Genomic DNA, 21,594 nt, shown 5'->3' on the forward strand with positions numbered 1-21,594 from the left:
GTAAATATTGCTAGGTGGAGGAATTCTGCCCTCAGTCGTTTAACCTACTGGTTGGCATGGCATGCAAATATTGATCTGTTAAATTGCTTGAAGAACAGTAGGGGTCCCCAATAACATTCAGTTCCGTATCTACGAGTATCTCATGGTGACAAGAGTAAAGACATAACCCCATTGGTTTGAGACATTGCAACTTCTCAGTATGCACATCATGACACCAACATTGTGTCCTGCACATGGCTCATATATCTCAACTTCACATTCACCTCCGCGTACCCGTGAATACACTTCTCATTCACCTCCACGTACCAATGAATACCCTTCTCATACACCTCCATGTATCCGTGAATACACTTCTCATACACCTCCACTTCTCATACACCTCCACGTACACGAGAATACACTTCTCATACACCTCAACATACCCGTGAATACACTTCTCATACACCTCCACGTAAACATTTATACACTTCTCATACTCCTCCATGTACCCATAAATACAGTTCTCATACACCTTCACGTACCCGTGAATACACTTCTCATACACCTCCATGTACCCGTGAATACACTTCTCATACACCTCCACGTACCCGTGAATACACTTCTCATACACCTCCACGTACCCGTGAATACACTTCTCATACACCTCCACGTACCCGTTTATACACTTCTCATACACCTCCATGTACCCATGAATACACTTCTCATACACCTCCATGTACCCATGAATACACTTCTCATACACCTCCACGTACCCGTGAATACACTTCTCATACACCTCCACGTACCCGTGAATACACTTCTCATACACCTCCACGTACCCGTGAATACACTTCTCATACACCTCCACGTACCCGTTTATACACTTCTCATACACCTCCATGTACCCATGAATACACTTCTCATACACCTCCACGTAACCATGAATACACTTCTCATACACCTCCACGTACCCGTGAATACACTTCTCATACACCTCCACGTACCCATGAATACAGTTCTCATACACCTCCACATAACGGTGAATACACTTCTCATACACCTCCACGTACCAGTGAATACACTTCTCATACACCTCCATGTACCCGTGAATACACTTCTCAAACACCTCCACGTACCCGTTTATACACTTCTCATACACCTCCATGTACCCATGAATACACTTCTCATACACCTCCACGTACCCGTGAATACACTTCTCATACACCTCCACGTACCCATGAATACAGTTCTCATACACCTCCAGGTACCCATGAATACAGTTCTCATACACCTCCACATAACGGTGAATACACTTCTCATACACCTCCACGTACCAGTGAATACACTTCTCATACACCTCCATGTACCCATGAATACACTTCTCATACACCTCCACGTACCCGTGAATACAGTTCTCATACACCTCCACGTACCCGTGAATACACTTCTCATACACCTCCACATAACGGTGAATACACTTCTCATACACCTCCACGTACCAGTGAATACACTTCTCATACACCTCCACGTACCCGTGAATACACTTCTCATACACCTCCAAGTACCCGTGAATACACTTCTCATACACCTCCATGTACCCATGAATACACTTCTCATACACCTCCATGTACCCGTGAATACACTTCTCATACACCTGCACGTACCGGAGTATACACTTCACATACACCTCCACGTACCCGTGAATACACTTCTCATACACCTCCGCGTACCCGTGAATACACTTCTCATACACCTCCATGTACCCATGAATACACTTCTCATACACCTCCACGTACCCATGAATACAGTTCTCATACACCTCCACATAACGGTGAATACACTTCTCATACACCTCCACGTACCCATGAATACACTTTTCATACACCTCCACATACCCGTGAATACACTTCATACACCTCCATGTACCCATGAATACACTTCTCATACACCTCCATGTACCCGTGAATACACTTCTCATACACCTCCATGTACCCGTGAATACAGTTCTCATACACCTCCACGTAAACATTTATACACTTCTCATACACCTCCATGTACCCATGAATACAGTTCTCATACACCTCCACGTAAACATTTATACACTTCTCATACACCTCCAAGTACCCATGAATACAGTTCTCATACACCTCCACGTACCCGTGAATACACTTCTCATACACCTCCACGTAAACATTTATACACTTCTCATACTCCTCCATGTACCCATAAATACAGTTCTCATACACCTTCACGTACCCGTGAATACACTTCTCATACACCTCCATGTACCCGTGAATACACTTCTCATACACCTCCACGTACCTGTTTATACACTTCTCATACACCTCCATGTACCCATGAATACACTTCTCATACACCTCCACGTACCCATGAATACACTTCTCATACACCTCCACGTACCCATGAATACACTTCTCATACACCTCCACGTACCAGTGAATACACTTCTCATACACCTCCACGTACCCGTGAATACACTTCTCATACACCTCCACGTACCCATGAATACACTTCTCATACACCTCCACGTACCCGTGAATACACTTCTCATACACCTCCACGTACCCATGAATACAGTTCTCATACACCTCCACATAACGGTGAATACACTTCTCATACACCTCCACGTACCAGTGAATACACTTCTCATACACCTCCACGGACCCGTGAATACACTTCTCATACACCTCCACGTACCCGTGAATATACTTCTCATACACCTCCACGTACCCATGAATACACTTCTCATACACCTCCACGTACCCATGAATACAGTTCTCATACACCTCCACATAATGGTGAATACACTTCTCATACACCTCCACGTACCCGTGAATACACTTCTCATACACCTCCACGTACCCGTGAATACACTTCATACACCTCCATGTACCCATGAATACACTTCTCATACACCTCCATGTACCCGTGAATACACTTCTCATACACCTCCATGTACCCGTGAATACACTTCTCATACACCTCCATGTACCCATGAATACACTTCTCATACACCTCCATGTACCCGTGAATACACTTCTCATACACCTCCATGTACCCATGAATACACTTCTCATACACCTCCACGTCCCCGTGAATACACTTCTCATACACCTCCATGTACCCATGAATACACTTCTCATACACCACCATGTACCCGTGAATACACTTCTCATACACCTTCACGTCCCCGTGAATACACTTCTCATACACCTCCATGTACCCGTGAATACACTTCTCATACACCTTCACGTACCCTTGAATATATTTCTCATACACCTCCACGTCCCCTTGAATACACTTCTCATACACCTTCACGTCCCCGTGAATACACTTCTCATACACCTCCATGTACCCGTGAATACACTTCCCATACACCTTCATGTACCCTTGAATACATTTCTCATACACCTCCACGTACCCGTGAATACACTTCTCATACACCTTCACGTACCCGTGAATACACTTCTCATACACCTCCACGTACCCGTGAATACACTTCTCATACACCTCCACGTACCCGTGAATACACTTCTCATACACCTGCACGTACCGGAGTATACACTTCACATACACCTCCACGTACCCGTGAATACACCTCCACGTCCCCGTGAATACACTTCTCATACACCTTCACGTACCCGTTTATACACTTCTCATACACCTCCATGTACCCGTGAATACATTTCTCATACACCTCCACGTACCAGTGAATACACTTCTCATACACCTTCACATACCCGTGAATACACTTCTCATACACCTCCACGTACCCGTGAATACACTTCTCATACACCTCCACGTCCCCTTGAATACACTTCTCATACACCTCCACGTACCCGTGAATACACTTCTCATACACCTTCACGTACCAGTGAATTCACTTCTCATACACCTCCAGGTACCCGTGAATACACTTCTTATACACCTGCACGTACCCGAGTATACACTTCACATACACCTCCACGTACCCGTGAATACACTTCTCAACAACCTCCATGAACCCATGAATACAGTTCTCATACACCTCCATGTACCTGTGAATACACTTCTTGTACACCTCAATGTAGCCTTGACATACTTCTCATACACCTCCACGTACCCGAGAATACACTTTTCATACACCTCCACGTACCCCTGAATACACTTCTCATACACCTCCACGTACCCGAGAATACACTTTTCATACACCTCTCCGCCATCATTGGGGAACAGCTCCTCCTGGTGAGTGATGATGGTCTTGATGATCTCGTTGACAGAGCCCTGGAAGGATACCTGGTCTCGGTCAGGCGGGATGGGCAAGAGGGTCGGGCCAAAGCAGATGGCCAGGTTGTATGGATCCATCATATTTTCATCACTGTACTCTGATAAGCTGGAACACAACGTGGGCTTAATACATTTTTGCTGCAAAGAGTGAGTTAGTGGGTTTGGTTTTAAGCAGCTTTTAGCAATATGTCAGCAATATCACGGCAGGGGACACCACATTGTGGGCTCCACACTTTGTACCCATGTTATGAATCGGCGTGACGAGCGAACGCTTTAACCACAAGGCTACCCTACTGCCCAGTTTCAATAGATAATAGCATATCTTGGACTCACTGGTTAAGGAAGGCAAATAGATATCGCATGACAATGATGATACATCTTGGAAGGGTGCTCAGGAGATCTCGCAGCCTCTCGACACGGCGGCTTGTTTCCTCACCTACAATGTCAGACATGGAACAATATCAAAACAAATAAAGTCATAGATCCTTGTCTGAAGTGTTCAGATTTAAAAAGTAGCTAAGTGTACAACTTACGCGTGCAGGAAACTAGCTCCTCAAACAGGTGCAGTGGGAACAGTGGCTCTCGGAGCTCCCTGAAGTACAATTTGAGAACCCCAGCAACAGAATTGATGTCACTTGAGTCCACAACGTCAATCAGGGCATCTTCACCTAAACATAGGAAGAAATCCATACACAACTCTATCTTGCAGAACCCTGACTACTCCAAGTATCCTACACAACCAACATGTCGAGCAGAGATGTGACCCGTGACCAGCATGTCTAGATCAGAGATGTGACCACCATGTCTAGATCAGAGATTTGACCAGTGACCAGCATGTCTAGTTCAGAGATGTGACCAGCATGTCTAGATCAGAGGTGTGACCAGCATGTCTAGATCAGAGATGTGACCAGCATGTCTAGTTCAGAGCTGTGACCAGTGACCAGCATGTCTAGTTCAGAGATGTGACCACCATGTCTAGATCAGAAATGTGACCAGTGACCAGAATGTCTGGATCAGAGATGTGATCAGCATGTCTAGATCAGAGATGTGACCAGTGACCAGCATGTCTAGATCAGAGATGTGACCAGCATGTCTAGATCAGACATGTGACCAGCATGTCTAGATCAGAAATGTGACCAGTGACCAGAATGTCTAGATCAGAGATGTGACCAGCATGTCTAGATCAGACATGTGACCATCATGTCCAGATCAGAGATGTGACCACCATGTCTAGATCAGAGATGTGACCACCATGTCTAGATCAGACATGTGACCAGCATGTCCAGATCAGAGATGTGACCACCATGTCTAGATCAGAGATGTGACCACCATGTCTAGATCAGAGATGTGACCACCATGTCTAGATCAGAGATGTGACCACCATATCTAGTTCGGAGATGTGACCACCATGTCTAGATCAGAGATGTGACCACCATGTCTAGATCAGAGATGTGACCAGCATGTCCAGATCAGAGATGTGACTAGCATGTCTAGTTCAGAGATGTGACCACCATGTCTAGATCAGAGATGTGACCACCACAACTAGTTCAGAGATGTGACCACATGTGAGATGTGACCACCATAACTAGTCTAGATCAGAGATGTGACCACCATGTCCAGATCAGAGATGTGACCACCATGTCCAGATCAGAGATGTGACCACCATGTCTAGATCAGAGATGTGACCACCACAACTAGTTCAGAGCATTGACCACCATAACTAGTTCAGAGATGTGACCAGCATGTCTAGATCTGAGATGTGACCAGCATGTTTAGATCAGAGATGTGACCACCACAACTAGTTCAGAGATGTGACCACCATGTCTAGATCAGAGATGTGACCAGCATGTCTAGTTCAGAGATGTGACTAGCATGTCCAGATCAGAGATGTGACCAGCATGTCTAGTTCAGAGATGTGACCAGCATGTCTATATCAGAGCATTGACCACCACAACTAGCTCAGAGATGTGACCACCATAACTAGTTCAGAGATGTGACCAGCATGTCTAGATCTGAGATGTGACCACCACAACTAGTTCAGAGATGTGACCAGCATGTCTAGATCAGAGATGTGACCACCATGTCTAGTTCAGAGGTGTGGCCACCATAACTAGTTCAGAGATGTGACCAGCATGTCTAGATCAGAGATGTGACCAGCATGTTTAGATCAGAGATGTGACCAGCATGTCTAGATCAGAGATGTGACCACCATGTCTAGTTCAGAGATGTGGCCACCATAACTAGTTCAGAGATGTGACCACCATGTCTAGTTCAGAGATGTGGCCACCATAACTAGTTCAGAGATGTGACCAGCATGTTTAGATCAGAGATGTGACCAGCATGTCTAGATCAGAGATGTGACCACCATGTCTAGTTCAGAGGTGTGGCCACCATAACTAGTTCAGAGATGTGACCAGCATGTCTAGATCAGAGATGTGACCAGCATGTTTAGATCAGATATGTGACCAGCATGTCTAGATCAGAGATGTGACCACCATGTCTAGTTCAGAGATGTGGCCACCATAACTAGTTCAGAGATGTGACCAGCATGTTAAGATCAGAGATGTGACCAGCATGTTTAGATCAGAGATGTGACCACCACAACTAGTTCAGAGATGTGACCACCATGTGTAGATAAGAGATGTGACCAGCATGTCTAGATCAGCGATGTGACCACCATGTCTAGATCAGAGATGTGACCAGCATTAATGAATAGAACAACTTTAGGCAACCAAAACATAAAAAGGGGTTCTTATTCTTATTCTTTCTTTATTTCTTCTCTGTATCATATGGTTTACAGATTGACAACAATTCTTGTATGAGCAACTTGCACCAACTTTATGCAAAGTGATGAAAATACTCGCAACAAGTAGAATATCACCATACACCAGTAATGTCCCTTTACTGCACCCCAAGATGATGGGTAAATCAATGAGCCTGATGTCCTAAGAAAGGAAATATGACTAAAAATATAGCAGAAACTGTACATAAGCTTAGATTCTTAAAAAATATGTACTTCTGGCCATATATCACAATGACTCTTGAATTATTTCCCTTTGCATGTTAAGGAAAGGTGATTTGACAGCCAGTGCCCCCTTCAACCAGCTTAACACAGCATCCAAACAGGTGAGAGGCCTCACAAACACTGCTGAAGAACTTACATAGACCAATCATAAATCAGCAGTCACACCAGGGGTCCGGAAACCGTCATATGCGCCGGACATGTCCGATTGGGAATCTCAAATGTCCGTTTTAAAATATTGCTTACCGTACATTTGAAAAAAAAAGAAGTATTGTCCGGACATTCTTAAATTTTGACCGGACATGATCAACAGTTAGGACTGAGCAGTTTCTATCTGCAGTTGCAACACAATAAAGATTAACTACCCTGACAAGCTTTGTTTGTTTTGATTGCTGTAAATACATCGTACCTACATGACAGTCCAATCGGTCAATCACTGTAATAGGCAATAAACTGAGCTGACACTGATTAATCGAGGATTAATTACTGAGAACATCTTGTTAATTTGAGTGAAAGGTGTTTACAACTGTACATTAATACCTTGCATCATCGATGTACCTCATTATCCTCTCAATGCTACGATACGTAACCTCAGACAAGAAGCGAAAGCGTGACGACAGCCAGTCGACCGATACAGATCAGTTGAGCGGATCTGCCAAACCCTCAAAGTCTGGATGATCATTTTGTAAGTCATGGCTAACAACTTTCACTTGGTTGACATACAATGAGGATTTGCAGATTTTATTGTTTTCAATAGCTGGTCGTATATTGAATCTTGATTGACCGCCATTTTGCTTTCTTGGACGATCGATATCCAATTTTTTTATGGTCAATAATTAAGTACAGATGAAAAAAGTATTCAAATATATATTGCTATCAACGATATTTTAGTATTTGTGATTAAATTATCTGTCTTGTTTTTAAAAAAATCTTTAGTTTAAAAAAAACCCTTTTCCCGTGAGGTCACGTGATAACCAAATATGGGATAATAGTCTCGATCCAAATGTTACAACGCGTACACTTGAGCAGACTCATGAATATAACTCATGAATATTAATTAGACCGTTCACTACGTTAACAGATCTTTATTATAACAGAAACAAACGTATGTTTTCCATGTAAATCTAAAATGATATTATTTGTTATTAATTGTCCGGTGAATTAAACAATTTAAATTGAAACAATTCATAATTCATCATATTATGAATACGTAAACTTGTAATGTGTGTGAAAAGTCGTACTAAAATACGCTATTTGAAGGGGGCGTGGCCTAAATGCCAATGTCCGATTGGGATTTTAAATTTTCCGGACCCCTGAGTCACACACATCTGTTAACTGGAAATCACCAGATTCATGCGCATCATATTAAATTGAGTCGCAATCCCAAGCCCAAAATGTGTCATGATATTAATGTGAGTGTCCCTTCTTTTGAAATGCTACAGCTAGTGAGTAAACAACAACAGAAGATGTCTGTGATGTGATGTTGTAGCAGTTATCACAGCTTCTCCCTCTTCCCAACAACAAGGAAAACAAGAGCAGGACATTCCAAATATATCCTATTCAGGTGAGATAGGTCAAGTCAGCCGACAGAATGTTAAAGTGTTGTGTCACACGTTAGCTCAAACCTTTGAACTTACATGAACACATATTTGTCTTCAGTATGACTGCTGTTACTGGATATCTTCTCCACATGGGAGTCAAGTATTTTGCTTCTAATGATAAGATTATTTGACCAGGTTGCCATACTGCCAGACTGTCATAACTGTTTGATCAATTTTCAACTCGCGTAAACAAACTGACCACACTTGACCTGACACTTCGTGAGTAGCACTAAATCTGGCACTAAACTATTTGGAGACCGTAGATAAGTCAAAATCTTTAAAATAATAATAACCATGACCTGGGGTATGCGATAGCACTATTTTGTATTGTCGGATACTTTTTTCGCCTGGAACAATTATTCGACAAATCATTGTTGAGGTTTCGTGAGATCTCGCAGAAGCAATATGTTGACATTTAATTGTCAAACTACAACAAATATTACTTTTATCGATTCAAAGTATGGCAGTTATGATATAGGTATCCGTTGTCTGTCAACTAAGGTTCTTTTCAAGGTGACAATATACTCCAATATGTCCAGATATTAATGCTAGCAAAGAGAATTCGCATTTTTCACATTATTTTCATTCTTGTATTAATTTCATGATTCCCAGTTTCCTAGCTACTTGAGGTGAGGTCTATGCTTCAAACATACCTGTTTCAAAGGTGTTCTTGAATTGATTGATGTCCAGCTGTGCTCCGGACACTCGGAAAATTCCCTGGTGGTGCATACCTGCAATACAGAAACTGCTGCTCTACACACCATACTGAACCAGCATACTGCAATACAGATACTGCTGCTCTACACACCATACTGAACCAACATACTGCAATACAGATACTGCTGCTCTACACACCATACTGAACCAGCATACTGCAATACAGATACTGCTGCTCTACACATCATACTGAACCAGCATACTGCAATACAGATACTGCTGCTCTACACATCACACTGAACCAGCATACTGCAATACAGATACTGCTGCTCTACACATCATACTGAACCAGCATACTGCAATACAGATACTGCTGCTCTACACATCATACTGAACCAGCATACTGCAATACAGATACTGCTGCTCTACACATCATACTGAACCAGCATACTGCAATACAGATACTGCTGCTCTACACATCATACTGAACCAGCATACTGCAATACAGATACTGCTGCTCTACACATCATACTGAACCAGCATACTGCAATACAGATACTGCTGCTCTACACATCATACTGAACCAGCATACTGCAATACAGATACTGCTGCTCTACACATCATACTGAACCAGCATACTGCAATACAGATACTGCTGCTCTACACATCATACTCAACCAACATACTGCAGTACAGCCAGCATGGCTCCATACATCATACTGAACCAGCATACTGCAGTACAGCCAGCATGGCTCCATACATCATGCTCAACCAGCATACTGCAGTACAGCCAGCATGGCTCCATACATCATGCTCAACCAGCATACTGCAGTACAGCCAGCATGGCTCCATACATCATGCTCAACCAGCATACTGCAGTAAAGATACTGCTGCTCTACACATCATACTCAACCAACATACTGCAGTACAGCCAGCATGGCTCCATACATCATACTGAACCAGCATACTGCAGTACAGCCAGCATGGCTCCATACATCATACTCAACCAGCATACTGCAGTACAGCCAGCATGGCTCCATACATCATACTCAATCAACATATTGCAGTACAGCCAGCATGGCTCCATACATCATACTCAATCAACATATTGCAGTACAGCCAGCATGGCTCCATACATCATGCTCAATCAACATATTGCAGTACAGCCAGCATGGCTCCATACATCATACTCAATCAACATATTGCAGTACAGCCAGCATGGCTCCATACATCATGCTCAACCAACATACTGCAGTACAGCCAGCATGGCTCCATACATCATGCTCAACCAGCATACTGCAGTACAGCCAGCATGGCTTCATACATCATACTCAATCAACATATTGCAGTACAGCCAGCATGGCTCCATACATCATACTCAATCAACATATTGCAGTACAGCCAGCATGGCTCCATACATCATACTCAATCAACATATTGCAGTTCAGCCAGCATGGCTCCATACATCATGCTCAATCAACATATTGCAGTACAGCCAGCATGGCTCCATACATCATACTCAATCAACATATTGCAGTACAGCCAGCATGGCTCCATACATCATGCTCAACCAACATACTGCAGTACAGCCAGCATGGCTCCATACATCATGCTCAACCAGCATACTGCAGTACAGCCAGCATGGCTTCATACATCATACTCAATCAACATATTGCAGTACAGCCAGCATGGCTCCATACATCATACTCAATCAACATATTGCAGTACAGCCAGCATGGCTCCATACATCATACTCAATCAACATATTGCAGTTCAGCCAGCATGGCTCCATACATCATGCTCAATCAACATATTGCAGTACAGCCAGCATGGCCTCATACTCAACCAGCATACTCAGGCTGACCATTCAACACAGGCTGACCACTCCATACAGGCTGACCACTCCACAAAGGCTGACCACTCCACAAAGGCTGACCACTCCACAAAGGCTGACCACTCTATACAGGCTGACCACTCCATACAGACTGGCCACTCCATACAGGCTGACCACTCCACAAAGGCTGACCATTCAACACAGGCTGACCAGTCCACAAAGGCTGACCACTCCATACAGGCTGACCACTCAACACAGGCTGACCTCTCAACACAGGCTGACCACTCCATAAAGGCTGACCACTCAACACAGGCTGACCACTCCATACAGGCTGACCACTCCATACAGGCTGGCCGCTCCATACAGGCTGACCACTCAACACAGGCTGACCATTCAACACAGGCTGACCACTCCACAAAGGCTGACCATTCAACACAGGCTGACCACTCAACACAGGCATACTATTCTCACCATACAGGTTGACGACTCGTATACAGCTGCGAATGATGCGAGGAATATCCACATTCAGGGCCTCACAGTACTCCTCAAGGCTCCCCCCGAACAACTTCGGCTGGCCAACTGGGGGGGTTCTACCTATGCGCCGTTTCTGAGGTTTGGGTGGGAGAGCAGGTGGTCTAAAATAAACCAAAAACACTCACGTATCTTACACTGAATGTCCTCTAAATACACTTCCGATAGTGTCTCCACAATAACCACTCACATATCTTACACCGAATGTCCTCTAAATACACTACTGATAGTGTCTCCACATGACCACCATCTTCCATTGCATGACCACACCCTTCCACCCATGTTGCCTCACTCCTGACCCCTGACCTTCGGTGAGATAAGACAAGATAGACTTTATTATAATGAATTCTTAATGAAGCTGTACATGTAATGTTGATTGAACCAGTCTAGAGTTTCATGTGCCACTCATGATAACATTAACTAAACTATATTCAGTAATACAATGCATAAAGGAATTAACGCATGTATCCATAATAGTTAGACAGAAAACATTATTTCTTTTTATGTTACAAGCATCAGGAAGTAAACAATGCATATAAAACATATCAATAATAATTTTCAGTAGCAATTTTCTTATAGTTAGTCCGATTTTATTTACATTCCAGCACTTTTCAAGAACTGCCAAAAACATTCCAGCACTTAGACGGTAAAATGTCAGAATGAAGCACCTTTCAATCAGACATGGTGAAATTCAAGCATGTTACAAATCTGTGCGAACCCTGGGAGAATAATACAGGACTGTTGTCATTTAGGATTTAATGGGCTTATTTCATAATTTGTTCTTCTTAATATATGCCTAGGCTTGGCAAAAATCCAGTAATATTATTTGCATTATTTACAATTTTCATTATTCTATTTTCGTTTTGAATTATCTGATTCCCATACAAGCAGTGGAAATTGAAAAGTAGAATGCTCTGTACAGTATGCTGACAGTAGCAAGGTACTTACCATATATCGCCGTCTATAAGCACCCCAGGTATAAGGCGTCCCCCTTGAAAGCCCCCTAATTCTAGGTACAAAAGTCTTGCCTTATACACAGCAATATACTGTATATTCTTCTACAATTTCCATTTCTTCATTATAAACTGCAACTCAATTTAACTCTTTCAACACCAGTCAACCAGAAGTGTTTTCTGCTGGGACACCATGAGTTCCCAGAGACTCTTGTGTGATAGATGAAGCCAACATTTATCAAAGAAAATATCTGCTTGTAAAATATATTTGCTACTACATGTTATACACCATTTGAAAGGTCTGATCCTATGGTTTATAAATATGAAAGTTATGTTTATCACATTATTTAAATGATGCATTTACAACTTAATTAAGTTCGTTGTAAATAAATAATGTAAGCTAAAACGTTGATAACATCCAGGTTACGGACTAAGGAAGCGAACACTTGACGATTTTCGGCAAATATAAGATTCAATAAAATCCACTTACCTATTTCTGTTTTATTTTCATTGTTTCATTTTAAAAAGAATTATAAATAGTATCTTTCATCACCCATTTCCCGATAACAGCGGCTGTCCGTTCAGTAACATGAAGAAATACCCCCATTTTCAAGTCTTCATATGAATAACACTTTCGTTGAAGACTGGCATATGACACATCGCTAGAAAGCTTATTCCTTCATCTACATGCTCATAACATTGCCTGGAGTTTTTTCATAGTTATAACATGTGATTTCATTGGATAAAACTTGGTTTCTAATGACGCTTTCTAGCCGAAATCTGCTACAAGGTTCGTGATTGGTCAAATTTGAGCACGTGACCTAAGGCAGCCAATCAAATCACAGCTATGCTACCGCCTCTTGTATATTATAAATTTCAGAAGTTGACGAAAGACTATTTTTAAATCGTGTTATTCTGAACATTTTAAGCAGGAAATCACGATATATATAAAAAAAGAAGGAACTTCATGAATGTATTGTGCTAGGTTACGAGATGTGACAAAGATTTTTCATACATATATATTTTTGCATTAAACATCGTGTCCGAGCCAAGAATTCAAGGAGACGAAAGATGTCATTTGACTAACATTATACGCGATTGCACGAAAAGATGGAAATAATAACTTAGATGTAAGCTTGACAACTTTAAGATATATATTTGTTGCTCTTTATAATATACGTAAAGATTTGCTTGAAATGTCTTTATTTTGTTCTTTGACATGTTCGATGTGGACCAGTTGTGGAAGTGTGTGTCCGAAAAGCTTATTTTCAATAACACTGCGGGAAATAGTGAATAATTTTTTAATTTATCGATAAAAAATGATAAATTGAAATGGAATACGTATTTCAGACATTGTGAAATGTGATAGATTTAATAAATAAATGATATGACAGGTAGGTTCATAAAAATATATACTATTTTGATGTGACTACGGCTTGGCCGGTATACCGGCCTACGGTATCTGGGGACTCGATGCTTCTTGGCCGGGAAACCGGCCTACGGTGTTGAAAGAGTTAAGGCTGGTTTCTTTACTTGAAAATGTATAATGATTTCCTTTGCATTCTTTACCTTGTCACCCCAGACGATAGATCCTTTTCTCCCAAAGCTTTCTGTATTGCATTGTACTTGGACTGAAGGCGTGCCAGACGATTGCAGCTTAATGTATACTCCCGGAATTTCTGAAAACCAAATAGAAAACATACTTAAGTAAGTGGATGTGATTTGGTTTGGTTTGACTGACAAGAAGTCCTGTTCTTTATATTAATCTTTTACAGTGTGTGTGCTGTGACAATACAGATAGAGATGGCAAGTGACGCAGTGCCCGGTTACACATAGCGATGGTAGCGCAACAACAGTCGTAAGTCTATGTTAAAGTATAGGAGTTACGATCACCTTAGTGCTACGATATCTTTGTTGAACGGACCCTAGCACCATAGAAGCAGGGACACACCCAATATCACTTACTGACAAATAGAATATTTCTGTCTCTTGACGATCATTTCGATATTTAGCATCTTCATGTGGTGACTTGGGTGGTGGATTCTCATCTCTGAAAAACCTTGACACATCATAGTCCTTCACTTGTATAAGATCAACAAGAGCTCTTTCTGTTGTCTCCAATGTCTTCCAAATCTGAAAATATCAAGAGTTCAGGCTAATTTGTTAATAAAACTTTCGTGATCAGTTTTTGTCCCCTTGGCGATAAAAGACTTATGTTGATTCCAGAGAGAATGTTTAAGTAAGACAGTCACGGATTCTCAGAACTGAGAGCAGGGCTCTATCTAAAGACCTTGACTTAACTTGCACCTAGTGTATGTTGGCATGAAAATCTAGTTGCACCAGACAAAACCAGGTTGCACCCTGGTCCCATAAATTTATCAAAGTTGAAACATTGATGTATAAACTAGTGTAAAAAAAGTGAAATCTCAGATCTCTCATGAATTGCACATAACACAGTAATTAGTCATGTAGTAGTATGGTAAATGATGTTTAGAGGTACAGAGTGTGTTCAAAGATAATAGAAAATTTGTTTGTTTTGTTTTGACATGCACTTGTGCATGTAGACCTTATGTAAGGTTGCATTGTTCAATTATGGGTTGCACTGGTGCATGTTTTATACAGCTAAATCAAGCCCTAAGTCATGACAGTAACTTAATGATTCCTCTTACATGTCTGGGCAGAAAGAAGAGATATGAGTAAGTAAATATTGTTTTATGCACATCAGCAATATTCCTGCCATATCACGATGGCCTGTAAATCACCACGTCAGGAGCAGGCAAACCACCGAGCTATGATCCACAGAGGGAGACAACGTCAAAATAAGTCGCTGTGAGACATGCCTGACATTTTCTGCTGTAGTTTGAGACTGACCTCGTTATTCTCCGCAGTGAGAGATGCGAGCCGCTCTCCAATACTCTGATGGCGCTGCACTAGGTCATCTTGTACAGGTTTTTGAGCACTGATCTGCCGAACCTGAAACACAGACCGAATGTAAACATGCAATATATGCAAGGTACTTTTCATACAGTTATCACAGATAGTTATTACGGTCAGTAAATATTTTACGACAAGAACACTATTTTTGTTTGTTATTTGTTGTTTAACGCTGAACTCAGCAATAGCCCAGCTATATGACAGCGGTCTGCACATAATCGAGTCTGGACCAGACAGTCCAGTGATTGACATCATGAGCATCGATATATGCAATTGGGATATGTTGACATGCATCAACCAAGTCAGCAAGCCTGACCATCGATCCTGTTAGTTGCCTCTTACAACAAGCATGGGTTGCTGAAGGCCAATTCTAACCCAAATCTCCCTGAGCAATACATTGCACACCTTTTGAAAGAATTTAGAAAGAAAATATTCTCCAAATGATTAATCAAAATTTGTTGCTTATACAGTATACAGAGATTTTATAAAAAGTCTGAAACCAGAATAACAAGAGAGTTAACAACATTCATCTACCATTACTGCAATAACATTATGTATCTGGAGATACTTGTTCTCACAGGTTAAATAACGACCACACAAACAGCAATTATAGAAGCACTCATAAAATATTCACATTCCTGAAACCACACTTCATAAACTCAGTTGACTGAAGTCTTAGCAGTGAGGCAGACTGAGAACACAGACACCAGTAGGCTGGATGGCTGAATAAGTAATAAGAAGTCTGTGGGATATCTGCGGGTGGATACTTTCAACTACCCGGGTACCAGGCTACACAGGCTCAAGGTGAGCCAGGCTACACAGACTCAAGGTGAGCCAGGCTACACAGACTCAAGGTGACCCAGGCTACACAGACTCAAGGTGCGCCAACAGAAGGGGCAGGTTGTGAAGGGGCACAGGCTACACTGACTCAAGGTGTGCCCGGCTACACAGACTCAAGGAGCGCCAACAGAAGGGGCAGGTTGTGAAAGGGGACAGGCTACACAGACTCAAGGTGAGCCAGGCTACACAGACTCAAGGTGAGCCAGGCTACACAGACTCAAGGTGTGCCAACAGAAGGGGCAGGTTGTGAAGGGAGACAGGCTACACAGACTCAAGGTGCGCCAACAGAAGGGGCAGGTTGTGAAGGGGGACAGGCTACACAGACTCAAGGTGTGCCCGGCTACACAGACTCAAGGTGTGCCAACAGAAGGGGCAGGTTGTGAAGGGGGACAGGCTACACAGACTCAAGGTGCGCCAACAGAAGGGGCAGGTTGTGAAGGGGGACAGGCTACACAGACTCAAGGTGCGCCAACAGAAGGGGCAGGTTGTGAAGGGGGACAGGCTACACTGACTCAAGGTGAGCCTGGCTACAGACTCAAGGTGTGCCAACAGAAGGGGCAGGTTGTGAAGGGGTACAGGCTACACAGACTCAAGGTGTGCCAACAGAAGGGGCAGGTTGTGAAGGGGTACAGGCTACACAGACTCAAGGTGAGCCAGGCTACATCTGCGGGTGGATACTTTCAACTACCCGGGTACCAGGCTACACAGACTCAAGGTGAGCCAGGCTACACAGACTCAAGGTGAGCCAGGCTACACAGACTCAAGGTGCACCAACAGAAGGGGCAGGTTGTGAAGGAGGACAGGCTACACAGACTCAAGGTGGCACAGGCTACACTGACTCAAGGTGTGCCCGGCTACACAGACTCAAGGTGAGCCAGGCTACATCTGCGGGTGGATACTTTCAACTACCCGGGTACCAGGCTACACAGACTCAAGGTGAGCCAGGCTACAGAGACTCAAGGTGCGCCAACAGAAGGGGCAGGTTGTGAAGGGGCACAGGCTACACTGACTCAAGGTGTGCCCGGCTACACAGACTCAAGGTGTGCCAACAGAAGGGGCAGGTTGTGAAGGGGTACAGGCTACACAGACTCAAGGTGTGCCAACAGAAGGGGCAGGTTGTGAAGGGGTACAGGCTACACAGACTCAAGGTGAGCCAGGCTACACTGACTCAAGGTGAGCCTGACTACAGACTCAAGGTGTGCCAACAGAAGGGGCAGGTTGTGAAGGGGTACAGGCTACACAGACTCAAGGTGAGCCAGGCTACACAGACTCAAGGTGTGCCAACAGAAGGGGCAGGTTGTGAAGGGGGAACAGGCTACACAGACTCAAGGTGTGCCAACAGAAGGGGCAGGTTGTGAAGGGGGACAGACTACACAGACTCAAGGTGTGGCAGTCTACACAGACTCAAGGTGTGCCAACAGAAGGGGCAGGTTGTGAAGGAGGACAGGCTACACAGACTCAAGGTGAGCCAGGCTACACAGACTCAAGGTGTGCCAACAGAAGGGGCAGGTTGTGAAGGGAGACAGGCTACACAGACTCAAGGTGCGCCAACAGAAGGGGCAGGTTGTGAATGGGGACAGGCTACACACACTCAAGGTTTGCCAACAGAAGGGGCAGGTTGTGAAGGGGGACAGGCTACACAGACTCAAGGTGCGCCAACAGAAGGGGCAGGTTGTGAAGGGGTACAGGCTACACACACTCAAGGTGAGCCAGGCTACACACACTCAAGGTGCGCCAACAGAAGGGGCAGGTTGTGAAGGGGGACAGGCTACACGGACTCAAGGTGTGCCAACAGAAGGGGCAGGTTGTGAAGGGGCACAGGCTACACTGACTCAAGGTGTGCCCGGCTACACAGACTCAAGGTGAGCCAACAGAAGGGGCAGGCTGTGAAGGGGGAACAGGCTACACAGACTCAAGGTGTGCCAACAGAAGGGGCAGGTTGTGAAGGGGGACAGGCTACACAGACTCAATGTGAAACCAGGCTTCACAGACTCAATGTGAAACCAGGCTACACAGACTCAATGTGAAACCAGGCTACACAGACTCAATGTGAAACCAGGCTTCACAGACTCAATGTGAAACCAGGCTACACAGACTCAATGTGAAACCAGGCTTCACAGACTCAAGGTGAGCCAGGCTACACAGACTCAAGGTGCGCCAACAGAAGGGGCAGGTTATGAAGGGGGACGGGCTACACAGACTCAAGGTGAGCCAGGCTACACAGACTCAAGGTGTGCCAACAGAAGGGGCAGGTTGTGAAGGGGGACAGGCTACACAGACTCAAGGTGAGCCAACAGAAGGGGCAGGTTGTGAAGGGGGACAGGCTACACACAATCAAGGTGAGCCAGGCTACACAGACTCAAGGTGTGCCAACAGAAGGGGCAGGTTGTGAAGGGGGACAGGCTACACAGACTCAAGGTGAGCCAGGCTACACAGACTCAAGGTGAGCCAACAGAAGGGGCAGGTTATGAAGGGGGACAGGCTACACAGACTCAAGGTGTGCCAACAGAAGGGGCAGTTTGTGAAGGGGGACAGGCTACACAGACTCAAGGTGTGCCAACAGAAGGGGCAGGTTGTGAAGGGGGACAGGCTACACAGACTCAAGGTGAGCCAGGCTGCACAGACTCAAGGTGTGCCAACAGAAGGGGCAGGTTGTGAAAGGGGACAGGGAGTGCTTGGAGGCCCTAAACAAAGTGAAAACAGAATCACATTCTGTGTCTGTATTTCCACTCCATGGCTTAACTGGAACAGTTATGAGTGTGCACGAGACAACACCAGCTAGGCTGTATTTAGTGTGCTTGGAATGTGCATGATATGAAATTTTGTCAATTGATGTTACATGCTTGAATTATGTTGAGTATAGGCAGACACATTTGTTAAATACACAGCAACTTTGTTAGATAATTACACACACGTTACAAAAAGCATATTTGCATATTGTTTCTTACTGAAAGAAAATCTAATATTTGATCACTGTACACAGCTAGTGATAAAGTACACTGTGTACACAGCTAGTGATATGGAACACTGTGTACACAACTAGTGATATGGAACACTGTGTACACAACTAGTGATATGGAACACTGTGTACACAGCTAGTGATATGGAACACTGTGTACACAACTAGTGATATGGAACACTGTGTACACAACTAGTGATATGGAACACTGTGTACACAACTAGTGATATAGAACACTATGTACACAACTAGTGATATAGAACACTGTGTACACAGCTAGTGATATGGAACACTGTGTACACAACTAGTGATATGGAACACTGTGTACACAACTAGTGATATGGAACACTGTGTACACAACTAGTGATATGGAACACTGTGTACACAACTAGTGATATACAACACTGTGTACACAGCTAGTGATAAAGTACACTGTGTACACAACTAGTGATATGGAACACTGTGTACACAACTAGTGATAAAGTACACTGTGTACACAACTAGTGATATGGAACACTGTGTACACAACTAGTGATAAAGTACACTGTGTACACAACTAGTGATATGGAACACTGTGTACACAACTAGTGATATGGAACACTGTGTACACAACTAGTGATAAAGTACACTGTGTACACAGCTAGTGATAAAGTACACTGTGTACACAACTAGTGATATGGAACACAGTGTACACAACTAGTGATATGGAACACTGTGTACACAACTAGTGATATGGAACACTGTGTACACAACTAGTGATATAGAACACTGTGTACACAGCTAGTGATAAAGTACACTGTGTACACAACTAGTGATATGGAACACTGTGTACACAACTAGTGATAAAGTACACTGTGTACACAACTAGTGATATGGAACACTGTGTACACAACTAGTGATAAAGTACACTGTGTACACAGCTAGTGATAAAGTACACTGTGTACACAACTAGTGATATGGAACACTGTGTACACAACTAGTGATATGGAACACTGTGTACACAACTAGTGATATGGAACACTGTGTACACAACTAGTGATATGGAACACTGTGTACACAGCTAGTGATATGGAACACTGTGTACACAACTAGTGATATGGAACACTGTGTACACAACTAGTGATATGGAACACTGTGTACACAACTAGTGATATGGAACACTGTGTACACAACTAGTGATATGGAACACTGTGTACACAACTAGTGATATAGAACACTGTGTACACAGCTAGTGATAAAGTACACTGTGTACACAACTAGTGATATGGAACACTGTGTACACAACTAGTGATAAAGTACACTGTGTACACAACTAGTGATATGGAACACTGTGTACACAACTAGTGATAAAGTACACTGTGTACACAACTAGTGATATGGAACACTGTGTACACAACTAGTGATATGGAACACTGTGTACACAACTAGTGATATGGAACACTGTGTACACAACTAGTGATATGGAACACTGTGTACACAACTAGTGATAAAGTACACTGTGTACACAGCTAGTGATAAAGTACACTGTGTACACAACTAGTGATATGGAACACTGTGTACACAACTAGTGATATGGAACACTGTGTACACAACTAGTGATATGGAACACTGTGTACACAGCTAGTGATATGGAACACTGTGTACACAACTAGTGATATGGAACACTGTGTACACAACTAGTGATATGGAACACTGTGTACACAACTAGTGATATGGAACACTGTGTACACAACTAGTGATATGGAACACTGTGTACACAACTAGTGATATAGAACACTGTTTACACAACTAGTGATATAGAACACTGTGTACACAGCTAGTGATAAAGTACACTGTGTACACAACTAGTGATGTGGAACACTGTGTACACAACTAGTGATATGGAACACTATGTACACAACTAGTGATATGGAACACTGTGTACACAACTAGTGATATGGAACACTGTGTACACAACTAGTGATATGGAACACTGTGTACACAACTAGTGATTTGGA

The 21,594-nt window shown here is 43.3% G+C and overlaps 1 protein-coding gene across 6 annotated transcripts in view; it reads right to left on the bottom strand.

Annotated features, from left to right (window-relative positions):
* LOC139444928 (SLIT-ROBO Rho GTPase-activating protein 1-like) overlaps positions 1-21,594 on the bottom strand; it is a 180,515-nt gene that overhangs the window by 7,182 nt on the left and 151,739 nt on the right. For all 6 annotated transcript variants that reach the window (XM_071225949.1, XM_071225950.1, XM_071225948.1 and 3 more), the window contains 8 exons: positions 15,736-15,837; positions 14,830-14,997; positions 14,434-14,543; positions 11,852-12,015; positions 9,543-9,620; positions 4,800-4,934; positions 4,600-4,702; positions 4,169-4,372 (listed from right to left, as the gene is read on the bottom strand). In XM_071225949.1, the coding sequence (XP_071082050.1) occupies positions 4,169-4,372; positions 4,600-4,702; positions 4,800-4,934; positions 9,543-9,620; positions 11,852-12,015; positions 14,434-14,543; positions 14,830-14,997; positions 15,736-15,837 (1,064 nt within the window). The remainder of the gene's footprint in view (positions 1-4,168; positions 4,373-4,599; positions 4,703-4,799; positions 4,935-9,542; positions 9,621-11,851; positions 12,016-14,433; positions 14,544-14,829; positions 14,998-15,735; positions 15,838-21,594) is intronic.

The sequence above is a fragment of the Haliotis cracherodii genome, unplaced genomic scaffold, assembly GCF_022045235.1.
Source record: "Haliotis cracherodii isolate W230 unplaced genomic scaffold, xgHalCrac1.p SCAF_6, whole genome shotgun sequence".
NCBI lineage: Eukaryota > Metazoa > Mollusca > Gastropoda > Lepetellida > Haliotidae > Haliotis > Haliotis cracherodii.